Source organism: Furipterus horrens, unplaced genomic scaffold (genome assembly GCF_987537825.1).
Source record: "Furipterus horrens unplaced genomic scaffold, mFurHor1.1.pri manual_scaffold_4, whole genome shotgun sequence".
Classification (NCBI taxonomy): Eukaryota; Metazoa; Chordata; class Mammalia; order Chiroptera; family Furipteridae; genus Furipterus; species Furipterus horrens.
The window spans coordinates 47,500,968-47,523,839 of record NW_028327174.1 but is presented as its reverse complement, the minus strand read 5'-3'; the positions used below and the strand labels follow the sequence as shown (position 1 = coordinate 47,523,839).

At 36.0% G+C, this 22,872-nt stretch overlaps 1 protein-coding gene and 1 pseudogene across 1 annotated transcript in view; one reads left to right on the top strand and one right to left on the bottom strand.

Moving 5' to 3' along the window:
* ARID2 (AT-rich interaction domain 2) overlaps positions 1-22,872 on the bottom strand; it is a 158,866-nt gene that overhangs the window by 26,744 nt on the left and 109,250 nt on the right. The window contains exons 14-16 of the mRNA XM_090273041.1: positions 22,223-22,419; positions 19,161-22,018; positions 9,566-9,714 (exon numbers count right to left, since the gene is read on the bottom strand). Of these exons, the coding sequence (XP_090129167.1) occupies positions 9,566-9,714; positions 19,161-22,018; positions 22,223-22,419 (3,204 nt within the window). The remainder of the gene's footprint in view (positions 1-9,565; positions 9,715-19,160; positions 22,019-22,222; positions 22,420-22,872) is intronic.
* On the top strand, positions 18,193-18,647 carry LOC150011639 (translation machinery-associated protein 7-like; annotated as a pseudogene).

Genomic DNA, 22,872 nt, shown 5'->3' with positions numbered 1-22,872 from the left:
AATAAAAACATATAAAGTCCTCAATGCAGAATAATATGGGAAGACAAAGGAAGCAAAAAATAAGTGAAATAAATAGAAAATATTTATAAATATGATATTAATGCAACTGTATCAATAATCACTTTAAATGTGAGTGGATTAAAAAACTCAACAATGTGTGATTAAATATAAAGACAGATAGCTTAAAAGTAAAGAGATGGTGAAAGATATACCATGCTAACACTAATATGGTTGGAGTTATGTTATTTCAGACAAAGCAGACTTCAGAGTAAGGATATTATGAAGGATAAAGGGGAATACCATATAATGATAAAGAGATCAATTATTCACAAAGACATACAATTCTTAAGGAATATGCTCCTAAAATAAAGCATCAAGACGTGAGGCAAAATCTGATAGAACTGATAGAAATACTAGACTTAAAACTTCAGCAGAACTCTATCAGTAAGTGACAGACCCAGCAGGCAGAAAATCAGTAAGGATAGAGTTGAACTGAATAGCACCATGAATCAACTGGATCTAACTGACATTTATATGATACTTGAACAATAGCAGAAAACACATTCTTTTAATGCTCACATGGAATATTCACCAAAATAAACCACATTCTAAGACATAAAAAACACTTAAACGAATTTAAAAGAATAAAAATCATATAAAGTACAAAGGTCTGTCTGGAAAGAGCTCAGCCATTGTTAATATAACAAGAATGGTTTGCGCAAGATCAATGTAAGCTGATAGCCAAGAAGAGTGGACTGGAATGTGCATGCATGAACAATGATGACTTCATTGTACTAGTCAGTGGAACTAATAGATGCCATTGACTGAGCATGTGTACTATGTGGCCATTGCATTCAAAAACACTGAGTGAGTAGAGCAACGAATCTACACCAAATTTTGTGTTAAGCTTGAACATTCCTCCATGGAAACTATTCAGATGATTCAAAAGGTCGCAGCTATGCCCAACTGGTGATAGGCAGCTTCATCATAATAACATGTCTGCTCATGCATCACGTCTTGTGCTGAGTTTTTTGGTGACACATCAAATCACCCAGATGACTCAGCCCTCCTACAGCCCAGATTTGGCGCCCTATGACTTCTGGCTTTTCCCTAAAGTCACCTATGAAAGGGAAGAGATATTAGATTGTTTTTGAGATTCAGGAAAATATGATGGGGCAGGTGACAGAGACTGGGAAAACTGTGTGAGGTCCCAAGGTGCCCACTCTGAAGGGGACTGAAGCATCACTGTCCTATGTACACCGTTTCTTGTGTTTTGTATCTTCTTCAATAAATGTCTCTATTTTTCATATTATGTAGCTGGATACTGCTGGACAGACCTTGTATACTCTCAGATCACAAGGGAATTACACTAGAAGTCACCAACAAAAAGATATTTCGAATATCCTAAAGTATTTGGAGATTAAACAAGTTTCTAAAATATTTTGAACTAAGTGAATAAAAAAATACAACATCAAAATTTGTAAATATAGCTCAAGCAGAATCTAGAGAGAAAGTTATAATATTAAATGCATGTGTTAGGAAAGAAGATCACCTAAGGTTCCACCTTAAAAAACTAGAGAAGAGCAATATAAACTCAAAGCAAGCATAAGAAAAGTAATAATAAAAATTAGAGCAGCCCTGGCTGGTGTAGTTCAGTGGATTGAGTGTTGGCTTGTGAGCTGAAGGATTGCTTGTTCGTCTCTCAGCAAGGGTGCATGCCTGGGTTGTGGACCAGGTCCCCAGTTGAGGGTGTGCGAGAGGCAATCAATTGATGTACTGATGTATCTCTTGCACCCTGATGCTTCTCTCCCTTTCTTTCTCCCTTTCTTCCCCTCTCTAAAAGTAAATAATTTTTTTTTAATTAAAAAATATTAGAGCAGAAGTCAATTAAATGACAGCACGCAATCAACAGAAAAAGAATCAACAAGATCAAAAGCTGGTTCCTTGAAAGTATCAATAAAATAGACAAAAACTCTAGCCAGCTTAACCAAGAAAATAATGAGAGAAGTCACAAATTATTACTATCAGTAGTCCTTGCTACTGAGCCCACAGAGTAAAAAGATAAAAAATATTAACAACTCTATGACACAAATTTGGTAACTTACATGAAATAGACCAATTTTCTAAAAAACAAAATCTGCCAACACTCACAAGGAGAAATAATCTCAATAAGCGTATGATTATTAAAGGAAACGCATCAATGATTAATAACCTTCCAAAAAATAAAGAACCTGGCCAACATGGTTTTAGTGGTGACTTCTACCATCACTTAAAAAAAAAAAAATAAAGACACCAATTCCCTATAATTCCTACTGGAAAATAGCAGAGTAAACACTTAACGAACTCATTCTACAAGGCTAGCATTACCCTAATACCAAAACCAAACAAAGACAGGAAAACTACAGACTATTATCTTTCATGAACATAGTTGTAATAAAATTCCACAGAAATAATATGAAGTAAACAATGTATAAAAATTGCTATGTATCAATAAAAAATGAGGAAAATGAGGGGTGCACTGTGCCACTATGTGCCCCTACCCTGCTTTGCTGAGCTACTGAGGCTAACTGTGAGAGTACTGAATAAATATCTTAAGCTAAGTTAAAAATTTATTTACTTATCCCCAGTATACAAGATTGTTTCAATATTCAAAAATTAACTGACACACTCTGTCACATCATTAGGCTAAAAGAAAAATCATGTGAACATATTAATAGATACAGAAAAAGCATTTGACAAAATCTAATATCCATGGATTACTAAAAACTCAGCAAAAAATGGGTTATATCACTCCACCAAAGGGAATATATAGTTGGTAAATAAACATATGAAAAGATGCTCAGGATCATTCATCAATAAGGAAATACAAATTAAAAGTTACGGCACACATCTATTAGAATGGCTAAAATATAAAAACCGACAATACCAAATGCTGGTGAGGATGTACAATACCAGGAACTCTCGTTCATTCTTGGTAGGAACAAAAATGGTACAGCTACTTTGGAAAACAGCTTGTCAGTTTCTTACAATGCTAACATAGTTTTACTATACAATCAAGCAGTTGTAATGCTAGGTATTTGCCCACGACAGTTGAAAAGTTGTGTTGACAAAACAATCTGCACACAAACCTTTATAGCAGCTTTATTTATTATTGCCAAAAACCAGGAGCAGCCAAAATGTCCTTCTATAGGTGAATGGTTAAGCAAACTAGTATGTGCATCCATACAATGGAATATTATTCACTAAGAAAAAGAAATGAGCTATCAAGCCAGAAAAGACATGGAGGAATATTAAACACAAACAGGGATGGGCAAAAGTAGATTTACAATTGTTTATATGGAAAATAATAATACAGCCAAGCTGTATTGACTCCGTCTTTCCCTTGGACCCTTCAGCTGCGAAGAGAGGGGGGGGTCTGCTGCATGGGCAACAGCAGACCCTCCATATCACCCTGCCCAGGCTCTGTAGCTTCAGCTTCACTGGAGAGGACACTCCAGCGTCATCGTAAGATGTCGATTCAACACGGGAGGAGACAGATACCGTGTCACTCCCGAGTCGGACTGCACAGCCATTCTTGGCGGTGCAGATAGACTCTTAAGAAGCTACACCATCGTCTCTCGAGAAGGACGGCTGCCGACGACGAATAAATAATAATACAAGGATAAACTCTGGCCTTGACTGGTGTGGCTCAGTTGGGTATTGCCCCACAAGTGAAATGTCCTCAGTTTGATTCCAATCCAGGGCACATGCTTAGGTTGCAAGTTCAGTCCCCATTCAGGACACATATAAGAAGCAACCAATCAATATGTCTGCCTCACATCAACGTTTCTCTCCCTTCCCCTCTCTCTAAAAATCAATCAGTGAATGAATCAATCATTCTTAAAGGGGAAAAAAAAAAAAAAAGGAATAAATTCTGTGTTTTGTGCACTCACAACTGTATTGCTTAGTGAAAGATCCCAGTCTGAAAAGGCTACATACTGTATGATTCTAAATGTATGATATTCTATAAAAGGAAAAACTAAAAAGAGAGGAAAAAATCAGTAGCTGCCAGAGACTGGAAGGGGAGAGAAGAGATAAACAGGTGAAACATAGGGAGTTTTCATGGTGGTGAAACTATTCTGTATGATTATATAATGGTGGATACATGACATTTATGTATTATAAAATTCCACAGGACTATATAGGACAAAGACTGAAACCTGATGAAAACTATGGACTTTAGTTAATACGATATAAATACTACTCATTAATCATAACATATGCACTAAAATAACTCAAGAAATCAATATTAGGGGAAACTATGAAGGAAAGAGGAATTACCGTATTTTTCTCACTATAAGATGCACCTGACCATAAGACACACCTAGGTTTAGAGGAGAAAAACAAGAAAAAAATATTCTGAACCAAATGGTGTACTAGAATATTTAATAAAATATAACAGAATAATATTTCAACCATGTAAAGTGAACAGCAGTCAACAGCGGTATTAAGAACCATCATCACTGTCATTATCAAATGAGGAGGGACTTTAAGGTTTAAGTACTCTCCCAGTTTTCTGGGAACCCCAAGAACTCATCATCGCTAGTGTCAGAATTTACGGGGGCCTTTAATAACAGGCATTGAGGGAGTTAAGAGGTATAACTAGTTCTAACAGCCAGTGAGAGTATCACTATCCTAGTTACAGGTTCTGGCGGACTATCCCCAGTGCCTGTTACAGCTAGTGATACCCTTTAATCCCCTCAGTGCCTGTGTTACTACTAGAATAGTGACCCCACCATAACTCCCTTTATATACTACAAACTTCAGCATTTATGGCTGCTCACCCAGTCACTGCTGGCCTCCTCACACAGAAGTCTGGTGTGCACTGGAAACAGTATGGAGGTAGAGGAGACAGTTGTAGCATCTAACAGAGCCAGTAGCCAGCCGAGAACATGTTACTTCAGCTCCACCCACCTGCCTCTCGTGATTGGCAGAGCTTAAGACACAGTGATTGGTGATTGGAGGTGGTTCTACTGACACAGACCCCCATTCAGTGTCAAAGACAACTGGCGACTGGCACTGTGCCTCATACCTGTTATTAGCCTCAGCTGATTCGACAGGTCAGCGGTTGTAGCTGGGCGTGTCAGGCAGCTCTCTGCACTCTCCCAGGTCCCGGGTGATGGGCAGAGGCAGACAGCAACTGACCAGATGCCCTGAGATTCCGCAGTAAAGTGGGACATTTAAGCATCCCCAGGGGTTTTGCGTGGGCCCATTGCTTTCTTTTCTAACAGCTGTCGCCACCGCTGACAGGTCAGGTAATACATATCATGGTCTGTGATACAATATTTGCTCCATAATATGCACAGACATTTCCCCCCACTTTTTTTTGGGGGGGGGGTGTCTTATGGAGCGAAAAATATGGTATATGGGAACTTTGCACTATCTGCTCAATTTTTCTATCAACATAAAACTGCTCTAAAAAATAGTCCATTAATTTTTTAAAAAGATAAAGGTGAGTATTATCACTACTATTATATAACTTTATATAACTGTTCATTAGAAAACCACCACCAGTTGGAAAATGTAACAGAAGTTAAGATCACTTATGATAGCAACAAAAAAGAACTACAACTAGCAATAAACTTAATAAAGTTGCAGAATTTATGTGAAGAAAACATTCAAACTCTACTGGGGTAAAAAAAGGGCTATAATACCATGGTTGATACCTTTTCTTGTAAGGGAAAAATCAATATTAGAAAAATTATTCAATATCAAACACAAATCAAAATGCCTATTCATTAAAAACGATTAAAATAAAAATCCCAACATGCTTTTTTGGAGGCTCTCTAGAAACATTCTAAGGTTCATCTGAATGAAGAAATATCTGTGCAGGTACCAAGTCTGAATCACATACATCATTCTAATTTCAAAAAGTACAATAGTATAGTAACCGATACAAGGTTAAGTGCTTGAAAAGATAATGAGAAACACTGTGGAAAAAAAAAAAATTAGGAGGGGGTACTTCCATAGCCAACATTAAAATTTAAAATGAAGATATGATAAGGACAGAGACCAGTGGGATAACAAGTAATCCAGAAACAGAAAAACCATATAGGAATTTAGTATGTATCAAAGGTGGCAATTCAAATGCCTAAAGAAAAGATGAACTTGTTAATATGTTAGCCATTTGGAAAACAATAAAGCTAGATACATGAAACTAAATTATAGATGGAACAAATAAGTTAAAATATTAAAGTAGTAGAAGGCAACAACAAAATGTATATTTTATGACCTGAGAGTTGAGAAGGTCTTTCTATACACAAGATAAAAACCATTTGTTTTTCTAGGCTGTCAAGTGAAAAGTCCTAGAAACAATAACCAACTTAAAAGCAGCATCCCTATAGTCTAGACTAAATGTCATTTCACATTAAAGACAGCAGACTTCCCTGGAGAAATACATTTTTTCCAGATATGGGGCAGCAAATATACAAGGTAAGCCTAGAACATTCTGTCTAACAGAAAGCAAGGAAGCCATCAAAAACTTATATTAAGATCATAACCAAAGGACTTAGAAACCAGCTTGAATAGGGCTTCACTGGCCAAAGATGGGACAATTGGAACATTAGGAAGTATATATAATAATAACTGCAATGGACTGAAATACCTCAAATATGTTTAAATTCATACATTTGTTTATAATGATATTAAAATCAAAAACAACCAAACAAACCTCATGGTCACCTCTGTGTAGTATTAGTAAACAACTCGTTATTTTGAAAATTGGTAAAAAAGAGAAATAATCAATAACCTATCTAACATTTTCTCTAGGCACTATTTCTCAGAGAAATCAAAGCGTTGGTAAAAGAGGAACTGTTACATTTTAAAACCCTTGATGAAATAATGGATCTAAGCAATAATTCTGAATGGCTGTTTACCCCACAAATAGAGATAAGATATCATATATGTCCTCATGAAAGTACCCAATGCCGTTTCCAAAATGGTCATTATAAAAATCAAACTACAATCTGACCAAACATGTGGACCTAACTACCAACTGATAGAAAATAAAGAGTCAGAGTAACATGCCAAACAATACCAGCAAAATCAAGACTGTGATGCTCTACAGGACAAATGATCTGCTTTTATCAACAAAAAATTGCAAGGAAAATAATAAAAACGGAAGGGTAAACTACAGATTAAAAGAGATTTAAAGGACTTCTCAACTGGAGGCAATGTTGTAGCTTTTAAAAAATTTTTTTAAAAGATTTTATTTCTTTTTAGAGAAAGGGGAAGGGAGCAAGAAAGAGAGGGAGAGAAACATTAATGTGCAACAGAAACATTGATCCTCAGGTTGCCTCTCCCATGCCCCTAACCAGGGACCTGGCCCACGACCCAGGCACGTGCCCTGACTTACGATCAAACCCACCCAACACACTGAGCCACACCAATCAGGGCCAATGTCTGAAACTTACATACCAATTTAAACTATAAATACACAAAAGAAATGAAGAAATATAAAAACTGAGAGGATATTTGAAGAACTCATAATACAGGGTATGGCAAAAGTAGGTTTACAGTTGTGCATATGAGAAACACAGAGCTTATTCTTGTGTTATTATTTATTAATTATTGCCTTATTGTCCACAGAACAACTGTAAACCTACTTTTGCCTCACCCTGTACTGAAGGGATTGTTATTTTTCTGCAGAGGTGTAGATCACGTTTAAAGAGTGGGGTTTTCATTTTTTTAGAGATACAAGCCTGCAGATTAAAAAAAGCAATTACTAACGTGCACTGATGTAAGAGTGGGTGGCATAATGAAACGAATCTGTATTATATAAAAAGAAGAATTACAAATACAAAAAGACCATGTCAAGCACGAGTGTATCACAGAACTCAAATCAGGTTAATTGTATGTTCAAAGTCACTTTACTTTCAGGAAGGGAGAAAAGCACAGTTTTCAACTTGAAATATTAAGCATTTAACAATAATATATCAGCGAAGGAAATAATTTTTAGTTCTAAAATCTTATGGAAACAAGGCAGACTGTTAAATGTTTTTGATCTGATATTAAAGAAATTAAGAGTATAGCAACTTGGTGGACAATAGCTATGACATGTATTTTTCCACATGGAATTGAAACTAAATATGAAAATAAAAGCCATTTCTCATGCTCTTGGTAGCCTAAGCTTCTCATAGTTCCCTAGGCATACAAGTTCCTTCAATAATTCCCTACACTTGCTATTCTGATTAAATTATTTTTGCATAACAAACTCCTACTCATTCTTCAAGACCTAACTCAAAAGTAATGTCTGTAGTGAAGCTTTCTTAACCATCCCACCATTTCATTAACCGGCCGCTATGCTCATTTATACTGCACTTTATTTGTTTGGGGTTTTCTGAATCTGCTTCCTTAGGGGCTGAGAAAGACCTTCATATTTCTAGCTCCTCATACATGCATCCTCCTAGAGGGTGCTCCATAAATGCTTGCAAAATTAAATTGAACTTATTACTATGGAGTATCTAAAAATGGCTCTAGGAAGGCTTGTTGAGTCTGTATTATTCAGAAAAAGCTTATAAAGAAAAGGTGTATCATCAAATTTGTAATATTGATCCTCCTAGCAAGATGGGAAAACTTTGCTGTGTATTTCTTGTTCTTGCCATTTTGTTTCTTGAAATACTCTAAACACTTCATATAAAGTAGCTGTTCTTTTTTTCTTAATCCTTACTTGATGATATGTTTATTGATTTTAGAGAGGGAGGTGGGGGAGGAGTGAGAGTGGGAAAGGGGGGAGGTAAATAAGTCAGACAAAGAAAGGCAAATACCAGATGATTTCACTGATATGTGGAATCTAAAAAACAAAATAAACAAACAAGCAGAACAGAAATAGACTCATATAGACAGAGAACATTTATAGGGGTGCCAGAAGGGAAGGTCATAGGGGATAGGTAAAAGGGTGAAGGGATTTGGAAGTACCAATTGGTACAGAATAGTCATGGGGATGTAAAGTACAGCAAAGGGGATATAGTCAGTAATATTGTAATAACTATGTATTGTGTCACATGGGTACTAGGTTTTATTAGGTTAATCACTTCGTAAGTTATATAAATGGCTTATCACAGGGTTGTACACCTCAAACTAATATAATATTGTACGTCAATCGTAATTTTAAAATAAAAAATATTAAAAATAAAATAAAATGAATTAAACTCTCCAATCCCCCCGTGCCTTCCCCCCAAAAGATACACTAATGACTCCTGCAAATTACTCTGTTAGAACATGGAAAACAATATGAATCACATCTGGTACTAACATATGTCAGATGCTAGGACAGAAAAACAAAACAAAGAAACAAAAATACTAATACTGAAACCCGTTCCCCAAACACCTGCCATTACACAATGAAGCTCTTTTATATAAACTTCTTCTTAGCTTAGGTGCCACGGAATCTACGTAACATAAAATATTTTTGCTAAAAGTGGTTTAAAAAGAAAAATTTCATAAAACTATAGATGACAGAAATTTGAATATAAAAGCATTCTAAAACAAAGAACATATATGTGTATCAAATGAAATTGCCATTTACTTTTTACAAGACTGCCACAGACACATGAAGTTGTGTCCAGGTTTCCTCACTGGATCCCCATGTTGACCAGATGCACTGAATGGAGAAGGCTGGGAGCTGCTGGGCTGGCTCTGCACTTGCACAGCTGGTGAAGGTGTCACAGGAGTATTCTGTGGAAAAGCAAAATTGCATTGTTTGTGACATGACATAAAAAAACCTATTTTTAGTATAAGCTTATATTGGATTACATTGATAGTTGTGTACTTCCAACATGAAATTTACATTTGTCACTTTAATAGCTTCTTTAAAAAATTTAAAAATTATTTAAGATAACTATTCTTACAAAAATACTTAGGAAGTAATTTTCTTTTATTTCACATGGACCACAGAGGCAAGTTCACCCTGCTGTTATTGTTACAGAATATACACTATTTAAAATTAAAAATTTTTATATTAATAAAATTAGGTAGGAAGACACATTTATAGATTAAAATGAGAAATATATCTACTGTAAATGCACCCATTTGATTTACTCACATATATTCCTCACAAGAAGAAATCAATGGCAAATTATCATTTCTTTTTATATTTCCTTTTAGATTTTGTAATAAATGTAACATAAAACAGTGTATTATAATTTCAGATATTGCCCTGACCAGCACGCCTCAGGTGGTTGGAGCAGCCTCACACAAAGCAAAGCTAAAGGTCGCCAGTTTGTTTCCCGGTCAGGTCACATGCATGGGTTGCAGACCAGGTCCCTGGTTGGGGACTTCCAAGAGGCGACCGATTGATGTTTCTCTCCCTCTCTTTCTCCCTCCCTTCCCCTCTCTGAAAGATAAATAAAATTTTTTGAAAAAATTTCAGATTTAAAAATATAATGTAAATGTATACGTAAAATGCTGTAAATATTATTTTGCAGTAAGCTGTTTTAACAACTTTAGTTTTTAAAGTTGCTCAGATATAACCTTTGATAACACAGTAAAAGAATTCTAATTACAGGTATGAGGCTTAAGATTTTTAAAAATCTTCACCTGAGGGTATGTTTATTGATTTTAGAGAAAGAGGAAGAAAGAGAGAGAGAAACATTGATGTGAGAGAAAAATACTGATTGGTTGCTTCCCACATATGCCCCAACTGGGGATGGAACCTGCAATCTAGGTATGAGCCCTAAATAAACATCAAACTCGCAACCTTTTGGTGTACCAGACATCACTCCAACCAACTGAGCCACTCAGCCAGGGCGCAGGTAAGCCTTTTAAATATAAGTTGCATTTTTTACCTTTCAATATCCTATCCCTTTCCCCCTGAAAAATACATAAGTAAATCATTATACCATAGCTTTAAACAATTTGAGGCAATCCATTTTCTTTTAATCCTTAACTCAGATTTTATTCGTAACATACCAGAAAGGGAAAATAATATCGCATTTCTCATAGAAATGGTAGCATACCATTTTCAAAGCATTGTTTAAAGGCAATAAATTTAAACTTTGAGAAAATGTTAAATATACTTGTTCATTTGTAATATTGGAAACAGTTCGGCAAAACTTAAATATTGCTGAAAACCTCAGACTTTTTTTAAACAGACAAAACACAAACATATAAGGATATAGCATAAAAGTGAAAAAAGAAAGAGAATAGCTCTGGTGGGCATGGCTCGACTGACTGGACGTTGTCTGGCAAGGCATAAGGTCACCGGTTCAATTCCTGGTCACGGCACATGCCTGGGTTGCAGGCCTGGTTCCTGGCTGGGATGCATGTGAGAGGCAACTGATCAATGTTTCTCTCCTCTTTCTCCCTATTTTCCCCTCTAAATCAATCAATTAATCAATAAAGTCTTAGAAAAAAAAAAGGATGAGAATAAAATGTTGAAAAAGTTCTCAGAAATGTGAAGTCATAAAAGCTCTTGAGTTCTAAGGTCTAAGAAGAAAAACCTACTTTTGTGAGGTTATTGAAATTGTTTCTATAATAGGATCCCATCCTTAAGATTTTACAATATTGTTAGTGAGAAAACATACACACACATGAAAAACATGCATTTTAGGACAATAACAGGTGTGTGTCATGGGTAAGATGTGAATTTTCCAACTTGACAGATCCAGACTCAAATTTCAATCTGCCTTTTAACTAGCTTTGTGACTTGGGCAACCTACTTTTAACCTCTCCGATCCTTAGTTCCCTAATCTATAAAGTATAAGTAATAAAATTTTTCTTACGGGATGATGGGAAGACTAGAGAAATTATATACAAAGAGCCTAGCTCTATATTCTCAATGAATGACAATTGTATTACTATTATTCTAATAGAGAAGTCCAGAAGGGAAACCAAATTTTGGAGGAAGGATGATTTATTTTGTTTTGGGGACAGTGACAGATCAACTACAAATGTCTATCAAGAGAAGTTAATGCTGGCAACATGCATCTGACAAACATTCACCTGCAAATTCTTAAAGGCAAATTAGGTATTTTATTGAACATTTTATCATATATTTGTAAATATCTGTAAATTAATCTTATTTTTATTTTGATAAGTGCTAACAAATCTTTATAGTATTTCATTTAATTGTGGAACTCTTATTGGTGTCACACAGACAATTTAATAACAGGGAGTCACAGGGTATTTTAACCCCAAATGAGAGCAATGGTAAGGATTACTGAAGTTAATCCAAGCTGATAAATTAAGAATAAATAAAAGACATGTTAACCAAATACAATGTACAGAAAACTTGTAAATCCTGACTCAAAAAAGTTGTTTTTTAAAAAAGTATTTTTTGAGACAAACAGGGAATACTTAACATAAAACTAGGTGTCAGAGAATTATTAAGAAATTGCTATTTTGGTTAGGTAGGGATTTGTTATTGTGGAGATATATATTTAAAAGTACTTAACAGAGAAATATACACTTAAGTATTCATTGGTAAAATAAAATAATGTTTGGGATTTGCTTAAAAGTATTCCCGGAAAAAAAAAAAAAAGGTAGTGTGGCGTAGATGAAACTACAAAGAAAAAGTGGTGATAAGATTTGAAGATAGGTGGTGCACACATGGGGGCTTACTGGCTCTACTTTTGTGTATGTTTGAAAAGTTTCACAATAAAAAGTAAACAACAAAAAAAAGAGAATTAAATAGAGCTAAATATATCAATAAAACAAAAGAATTAAAGTAGGTACAGAACACACCAAGTGAGAATTTCCAAGACACATATTTTCTTTGATCATGAATGACTATTTTTAGGTCCCGTCCTAAAATTTTAAAAATAGGTTGCTTGTATTGTACTGCATGTTTTTCATAGTACCATTTAAATTAACTATGCTTTAAGAATAGGTCTTTTACATGAGAATATAACATATATTTCTTTCAGGATATAAGTTTACTTTCCCTTTACATTATTGTTTGCTGTGACTTGCCAAATCATTAACCTTAACTGAAATGTAAGTGTAAAAGTAGATTTCAAAGTGATGATTTTTGGAATGATCACTCTTGAGAAATATTCTGTATCACTGGCCTACTCTATTTAGAGAATGAGCTAATATTAAATATTAGTTTTTTCTTTAATCAAAGCAGAAAAGGCACAACTCCCATAGTGAGTAACCAGTAATCACAAAGGATATGAAACAATTCAATGATTTCTTTTGTATGTAAATTAACTTAAAAATGTTAGTTAATATGCCAGGGTTTTTTGGAGGGTGGGTGGGGGGACAAAGATATTGCTTTTTTGTTAAAATAAGAAATTAGAATCTTGCTTTCCTTTTATCACCTTTTCAAAAGTAAATTAAGGCTGAAAATTCTACATAACCCTAGTAATCCTGATATAAAACTTGGAATTTGAGGCTCTTCAATCCTTACTTTCTTATAAATATTAACTTTAAAAACCTTAAAATAAATTTAGATTTATCCTAAAATTTAAACATTTCAATCTGGTAGAAAAACTACAAAGTCATAATCTATTTTGCTTAAAAGAAATTCTTTGCTAAAAAATAAAATACTGTGTTCAATTCTAGCTACACATTTTTAAAATATTTTTATTTATTGATTGATATATTGATTTTGGAGAGAAAGAGGAGGGGAACAAAGAGAGACAGAGAGAGAGGAAACATCATTTTGTTGTTCCAGTTATCCATGTGTTCATTGGTTGATTCTGACTAGAAATCAAACCCACAACCTTGGTGCACCAGGACAATGCTCAACCATGCTCCTACCTGGTCTGGGCTCTAGCTACACAATTTGAAAGCCACTCATTAAATAAAACTGGTTGAGGTAAATAAGATGATAAATAAAGCAGACACCATGATACCTAATATCTAACCGAAAGAACTGGTAAAGTGTATTCTAAAGAAGAGTTAAGTAAGGAGAGATACTTTCAAATGCTTGTAAGGAACAAGGAAATAGATTTATTCTAATTCTGTCTAAATGTACAGATCTTTAGAGAACAGAATTAAGACAATAATAGAAATCACCATAAAACAGATCATCTTTGTGTGAGTGGGAAATTTACTACAATACTTAAAAATGAGGGTTTTGCACAAGATAATATCTAAGGCTCTTTCTGCTCCAAGTTCCTGATTTTCTTAAACTCTCTCTTAAGAACACATTGAAATGTAAACAAAAAACTGTGTTCCGTGGTAATGCCTTTCTTAGTTACTGCAATGTGCTTCTAGTCTACATATTTGAACACTGGTACTTTAAAAAATAAACACTAAAATTTATTCTCATGGCTCTCGCTAAAATGATCTTTTATTGCTATGACTAAATGCTGCCATCTTTTGGCTACACATCTACTTGCTGATGGGTTGAGTAAATTTTTAGGCTCAAATTTCTATATGCCAACCAAATATCAGCTTAAGAAATAAAGAATGTTGCTAATTTAAATAAATAACATTTTTGGGAAGGATACATAGAAGTTTAGTATACAAGGAAAGGAAGGAACCAGGAAGATACCAATATTCACAGTGTTACACAGCACCATTTCAGAAACTATTCATGTATGGAGGACAGAAAACTGGGAGCAGTGTATAAAAAATACTTTAAATAGACATATTTTTAAACTATTTTACATACAAGAATTTGGCATTCATCAGACCATGGAATTAATAGATATAGTTATGTTCAACATGTATTGTACATGTTCCTGAAAAAGATAAGTCTTTTGGTAAGTATTTTAATTACAATTTGTTACATATTTTTATTGACTTCTTTTTTAATATGCCAATCTAGTTTTATACCTCCAGAATACATCAATTCATAAATAGTGGAAGAAGGTAGGACTTTGAGAAACAGTATCCTTTATGTTGCACTTAACTTGCAAATATAACAGAATGATAATAAGTAACTATGAATAAAAAATTTGCTTTGAAGTACTTCTCATAAGCATAACTTATTTTGTATTTACATTATACTACCTGGATAAATCTACTGAAATACAAAATCTATGGTCAACTCACTTACTTTCATATATTGTTCTTTATTGCTATTTTTTTTTTTCTGTAATGAAATCTATACAGCTGATTAATGGGGGTGAGAAGGAATAAACTTGAGGGAAGAAAAATGAAAAAATGAAAGGAAAAAAAAAAGCAATGATATTAGAAAGGATTACCTGTTGGCCACTCTCAGCAGGGACATTTCCCTGTAGTCTCTCTACTTCTGAGCATTCATTCTACAAGTCTGGAAGTCCCTTCTTGGGGTCCAGGTGCCTCTTTAACATCCCTGGACCCCTTAATATGGTAGAAATAAGGTTTCGCTAAAAAAAATCACACTTAAAATCCTCTATTTCATCTACCCCTTTAAGGTACCAATTCAAATGTAAAATAGTGTTAAACCAAAGTCTAAAATGCAATGTTAAAAATATATAAAGAAATTTAAAGAATCTGGGCAACAATGAAAATGGTTTCCTATTAGCAGACTCTTAAGAAGGCCCAACAATCTACCTTTCAAAGGAAACTTATGATGTCATCTTGAACAGTTGATCATTTTTTAGCGTTTATAGCTACTTTATCTTCTACAGGAAGATAAAATATACCTCACCATTATTAGGTATCTAACTATGTAGTAGACATTGTACTAAGTACTATACAAAAAAATGCTGGTTTTTGATTCTCATAGATACCATGTATTATCTCTTTTTTCTTGCAAAGTTTTAAATTTCTACATGCCAACCAAATAGCAATTTTAGAAAGAACAAATTAGCTATTTTAAATACACTACAAATTTAGTACCTACTTTTCATATTATGAATAAAATGGATTAATTTTATGGCTTGAATTAGATGCATATAAATCCAATGTATTAAGTAAAGAGTTCTAGTATTACTGTCCTAAAATTATCATTCAGAGGTATTGACATCCTATAACATAACAGTTCAAGTAATCAGTATGTTAGGTATAAAATAGCTTTCTAGAACCTTACAAAGGAACCTTTTAGAATAGTTGAGACACAGGTTAAGAGCATGAGTTTTGATTACAGACACCTAGCCAGGTTTCAGTCATGGCACCACCTCATATTTGTGGTGACCAATATGAAGTCAACATATTGGTGACCTTGGGTGAATTATTTAGCATCCTGGGGCCTCATCTCTAAAATATAATTAAAATTATTACCTAAAAGAACTGTGAGGATTAAATGAAAAAATGCTTTAGTGCAAATTTCCAAGCTCAGGTCTTAGTCTTAGCTAGAACTGTTTTTATTAGGTGTCATTATGGAATATAACCATACTGGAAGGTTAAAGATACAAAAAAATAAGTTGATAATTCCATAGTAATGGAGTTTTCCTCTAATTTGGCTTACTTTAAATAAAAAACAGCAGGCGCATACGATGAACTGGGAGATTATTAAGAAAAATTATAAAAACTCAACTAATTAAATGCTTACTGCATGCTACACATTCCACTATTTAACTTTTTTTTTAGTGTTTAATAAAAAACCTAACTGGTAGACGTTTGAGTACAAATGATTTAGTATTTTCCACGAAAACTCACTATTAATTACTTCCCTATACATAACACAACTAAAGAATACTCAACCTATTTAGGTACCTTAAAATAGATCTAAGCAATACTAACATATAAATTACAATCTCATTATGTTCTCCACAGCAGCACTCTGTCCGTCCAGCTTTATCCATTCACATGAACAAAGATGTATATTAGTGGAGAACTATTCTGAAGCAAGGGATTCTTTGTTCTTCCATCTTTCATTTGCTTTCTTCCCTTGCCCCACATTAGATTTGGTACCAATGCCAACAATAGCCATAGATCTGCTATCATCACCGTAAGCACAGAGAAGAAAAACAAGCCAGGAGACTGCTGGCAGAGAAGGTTCTGGCTATGTGGTAATTAGGAAAGGAAAAGTGAAGGAGAAGTAATCCAGGAAATAGATGAGAGACAACTCTAAGTGAACCCCTAGTTTCAGGAGAAACAGCACTGAAGATTGTCCTTAAATTCTTTAAAAGCTGATTGGATCCTTAATACAATAGCACTGACCTAGAAAACACATTTCTTTACAAAGGCATACAGATGGAATACAGTAGTCCCTCTCTATGTCGTGGTTCATTTATTGTGGCCTCACTGTATCGCGAGATTTTTAAAAATATTAAATTTAATTATTTATCGCGGATTTTTTGCTATATCGCGGGATTTTGCAGTACTATATACTTATGTTGTTAAAGTTATGTAGGTTTAAGAGTGTAGAATATGTTTAAGAACATAAGTAGTGTTTATGAAAATGTGGAAAAGGTTAATAAGGGAGTGGGAAAGGTTTATAAGTGTGTGGGAAGGGTTTATAAAGCCTTAAATATGTATATAAATACTAAAATAAATGTAAGGTTCCTACTTCGTGAATTTTCACCTATCGCGGGGGGGTGGGGGTGGGGTGGGGTCTAGAACATAACACCCGCGATAAGGGAAGGAATACTGTAGTAGGTATTAAGGAGGGAAGAGCAGAAGCAGGACAATAGAGCAAAGGAGTAAGAAACATAAAATTAATAATATCAAACAGCTAAGACAAATTGAAATTATGAATAATAGTTTTTTAACAAAAAGGGTACTAACTCATTATATAATAGGAACACACGATAAAATTTTTATGGGATTCATCTTTTTTACAGAAGTACTGTGAAAAGAGCCCCCAAAAAAACACGTGTCAAAATCAAATACAGAAATTCCCTTTCCGAGGACTCTTAGCAACATTCTCCCATCCCAAACTCCAAAAGGAGACAAAGTTACATTTCAAAAATTATCTGAAAGATTAGATCATAAATGTTTCTCTACCTTGTGTCTACAAAATTACTACTTTGGGTTTAAAATGAAATAGAAAGAATCTTTAAACTATATGCTAAGTTAGCTATTTTTAACCTTTTTCATCTCATGGCACACCTAAAGTAATTACTAAAATTCTGTGGCACACCAAAAACATATATTTTTTGCTGATCTGACAAAAAAAAGTATAATTTTGATTCATTCATACTGGACAGCTATTGGGGTGTTGGTTGTTGTCATTTTTCAATTTGACAATCTAAGGGAAAAGAGGCCAGAGTCCCTGACTAAGCAGTCAGGTATTGCATGTTTTAAAAATTCTTGCGGAATGTGTGGCAGCACACAGGTTGAAAATCACTGTGCTAGTTTTGGGTAGCAGGGTCTGGGGAAGGGGTGGCAGGCGCCATGTTTGGCTATGAAGGTGGCAAGAAGGAGCCCCTGAAGCAACCCAAGAAGCAGGCCAAAAAGATGGACGAGGAAGATAACGCATTCACATAGAAGCAAAAAGAGGAGCAGAAAAAATTTGAGGAGCGCCCTGGCTGGTGTGGCTCAGTGGACTGAGCGTCAGCCTGTGAGCCAAGTGTCACTGGTTCGATTCCCAGTCAGGGCACATGACTAGGTTGCATGTCAGGTCCCCAGTTGGGGGTGCGAGTGAGAGGCAACCACACATTGATGTTTCTCTTCCTCTCTATTTCCTTTCCCCTCTCTCTACAAACAAATAAATAAACAAATTAATTAATTAAAAATAAAATTAAAAAACAAACAAACAAACAAACAAAAAAAAACTTGAGCTAAAAGCAAAGGCCCTGGGGAAGGGCCCCCTGGCCACAGGTGGAATTAAGAAATCTGGCAAAAAGTGAGCTGCTCCTAGTGCCTCAGGCAATGGTGATCCTTAATTCCATTCCTTGTCATAACATCTCTTGCCACCTATAGCTAGAATGAACTCTTTTGGAGCCTATTGTACATTTAAGAATAAACTTTTGTAAAAAATAATAATGATGATAGTCATGCAGTGGCTCATTTCTTTAGTTCTTCTCACTCTGCCATTTCAACCTTAGCTATGAGGTCAGAGTAAGCCCAGCCCAGAATCCTGTCGAAGTGTGTTCTTCAGTCTTTTTTCCATCCAGAACTCTGTACCACCTGGAATTAAACCAACTCGTTTGGGAAAAAAAAAAGAAAATCATTGTGCTAACAATTGAAAGCTGTTTAACATTACAATAAAACAAACAAACAAACAAAAAACAGAGAAAAATAAAAGCACCACAGCTTGACACTTGACTTTGAGGTGAGACATGGAAAAACAGTACATTTCCCCTTAAAATCATTATTTCCATATCAGAATTTTGTAAGAGCAATGTGATAGAATGGCTTACCTGGGGGACCACGTTCTGTATGTATGACGGTGGATGTTGCTGCTTTTGATGAACAGCACTTTCTATTGCTACTTTAGCTACAGTGCTTGGGTCTGCTCCTGCTGGCACGGCAACCATTGTTGCACTGCAGCCAGCATTGTTGGGGTCACTGATTGTAACAATTCTAACACCTACTTTATTCGGAATTCCTGTGACTGTTTCCCTATCAATATCCTCTGCTGGCCTCTTTACAGTTTTGCATTCTGCTGTGCCATTTGTAGACCGAACGTCAGATGATAGGGCAGGAGAATGGGACACTCTTGATCCTGAGTGGGGAACTACCATTTGATGCCCCTGTATAACAGAGGTTGTAGAATGTGGTGAGACAACTACACTTGGGCGTTGCTGAGGCACATCTGAATTCAAACTTGAAGCTAGAGGTCCATTAGGCAAATCAGTACCACTAAATTGCTGTGTTGCCACATTTGAAGCTTCCTGTATACTGCTCACAGATGGTGAACCACCCAAAGTTAATATAGGTCCATTAGAAATTCTTTCTAGTTGATCACCTTTGGCAGTATCTTGCTGAGTGGCATCTAAAGTCCCTTGTGGTTCCACTGGAGATATCTCACCATTTCCTACATGATTGGAAGTTTTGTGATTTGGAATGTTTTTGCTTAAATGGGAACCGTCTCCTTTATCAAAATCACAGATTCCATTAACTAGAGGTTTTCTCAAGTCACTTTTGATATCCTGCATGTCCATTTGTTCTGAGTTCTGTTTTCCAGATGCTCCATTCTCACCTAATTCTAATGATGGCCCATTACTAATTAGTGAGCACTGACTAGCCTCACTTTGAATTTTCCCTGAGTTTGAAGGAGGTAGACTTGAGTCACTGTACTTTCTTCCATTTAAAAGACTTCCCATCTGCATTTCATTTTCCTTTGTATCCCCATTGCTGGTGTTCACAGTTCCTCGTCGGCAGGATGGGTTCTCCATGACTTCAATTTTACGTTCATGAACATGTAAACCTGTTGCCTCTTTTGCTTCCTCCTCCTTTTGGCAAATTATTTTATCACCTTTGAATGGGGGAGTAGCAGTAGTACAAGATGATTGTCCAGCTGGAGATGCTTGACTGGCTGGAAGTGTTTGCACCTGAAGTCCAACTCCTGCCTGGGTCCCGCTCATGGTAATTCCTGCTGGAGCAATGAGCTGAGTTGCATTTCCCTGACTCACAGTTGCAGTTGCAAAACTTGTATTTGGCACAACAGTTATGGTTACCTGGTTTCCAGAAGTCCCTTGGAAAATGGTTGCTGGGCTATTTGAGATCAGTGGGCCTGGCAATATTTGTAAGTTCGAGATGGGCACAGTTTGCACTCCCCCTGTGGGTGGCATTGGACTTTGGACCAATTGAACATTTTGCTGCCCAACCAATAGCTGCTGTGCTGGAGTTTGCCCCTGAACACCAAAACCTGCTGCTTGGTTATTGGCCACCTGGTATACCACCTGAGGGCTAGGAGCTCTTGCATTATTAGGGGGAGGAACCTGTGGAGCTGGGAGAATAAGCTTACCACCTGGAGTTGAAGGGCCACGCTTTGGAAGCAGCAACTGTTTTATTAGACTTGACTCACCAGAAGCAGGCTGACCAACTCCTGCATTTGTTTGCTGTGGCTGAACTTGCATCTGTACTTGTGGCTGCTGAACTTGTACCTGTACCTGTTGAGGTGGGGGTGCTGGTGAATGCTGCTGCTGCTGCTGCCTTTTCACAGACAGCATCTGACTGACAGTAGGAGGTGGTCCCTGTGATTGAGGGGTGGAAGAAGATGGCATGGCAGTAGGGACTTGGTTATTAGAAGCTGGGACAGGTGATGGTGAGGAAGATGGAGTTATGTTTGGTTGTCCAGTTAGCTGAACTGTCTGACCAGCTGGAAGAGCTGCTGGATTAGCAAGAACAATTTGGTGAATAGCTGGTGCATAAGTCTGACCTTGTTGAGCTGGCTGGCTTACAATCACTACACTTTGTTGGGTTGGCTGCTGTGGTTGTTGAATAGGCTGCTGTACCACTGTTGATGAAACTTGCTGAGAAGGGAGAGGTTTTGGTGCAATATTCTGAAACCCTACCCTTGAGGGCTGTGGACTCGGGACACCAGCAATGGTAACCATTTGTCCTGTAGCTACCTGAAAATTCTGTACTGAAGTTGCTGAGACAATATTAGATGCAGACGTTGTTACATACTGTGGAGGTGCTATGATAACAGTGTCTTGTGGCTGGCTACCAGCTGATGTCTGTTGAGATGAGGTTTGCACAGGTTGGGGTGATGTGGTGATTAACTGTTGACCCTGTGAAACTGTAGAAGTACATGCTGGTATGGTCTGTACTCTGCCAAATATATGACTCTGTGGAACAGCTTGTTGAATTACAGTAACAGGAGTGCCAGAAGGTATCTGACCCGGTACCACTGTGTGTAATGGAGACTGTTGTGGAATTACAGATGGATGGTGAAGCAATGTCTGGGAATTTACAACTGTAACAGGTTGTGGCCCTGTACTATGATTCTGAACCACAGAACTCTGTGCAGCTCCTCCTCCCACAGCAATACTAACAGGAACTGCTGTCTGGGGTATAGAATTCTGGATTACTGTAGCCTTAACGACTTCACACGGAATTGGAGCTTTATTTTGAATGACAGTCACCGGAGCATTTTGCTGCTGGTGGGTATGAACTGAAGGATTTGGTGGAATTCTTGAAACAGTCTGTGCCATAGTATGAACACCTTGTACTGGAAAAGACATTTGTGTTGCAGTCAAACTTGAAGATTGGTTTGTAACAGGAGTCCTCTGAAAATGGTTTCCTACAGTTTGTGGTCCATGAGGGATTCCTGAAAATATAAGGAAAAAAGTCAAAATTTATAATAGAATGACTGAAAAGCTGCATGTAGGAATTATTTTACTTCATATAAGAGAAAATAGTTTTAAGAAATTACTATCTAGCAACTCTGCACCTGGAAAATCAAGGAATAAGTTACATGTTTTAATGTATCTAATTTTATTAACTTGATAATATTTAAAATAAAAATTAATACCTGCAGGTGAAGGACTTGAAGATATGTCAGAAACAGAATCAACACGAACGACAGGAGTAGAAACTGGTTGCTGCTGATAGTACATCTGAATGGGAAGTGGTATAGCCCTCCGTTTTACGCCTACTACATGAATATGCGCCTGCCCGCTGTTACTGGAATCCTCCACTCTCTTCACTGAATGATTTGGAAACACCGTTCTGTAAAGTACACAATATTCATTTTTGATAACTAGTACAGTAGCAAAAACACTAACTTCTAACAATGCTTACACAAATAGCAGCAGTATATTCATTGCTACTTAGGTATGAACCAATGTGATTCATATAGCTATATTCTGCAAGGGTGGGAAGCAAAGAAAGAAATATGAAGGATCAATTCTCCAATTTTTAAAGCCATCACTTATTAACATTGTTGGGTTTTAAACAATTCTACTGCATATACAATTAACAAAAAAGCTACATCTAGGCAATGCCTATTTTATGAACTTTGCAAAATGTCAAAGAGCCTTGATATCTGAAGAGTGTTGCCATGTCTAACATTTTTAAAAGTAGGTAGAAAAAAAGAAAACTTAATTTCTTCCTTCTCTATTTTTGATAAACCTCATAATGGTCAAACATAAACACCAGATGTGATGTCTAAAATTCCCCTGA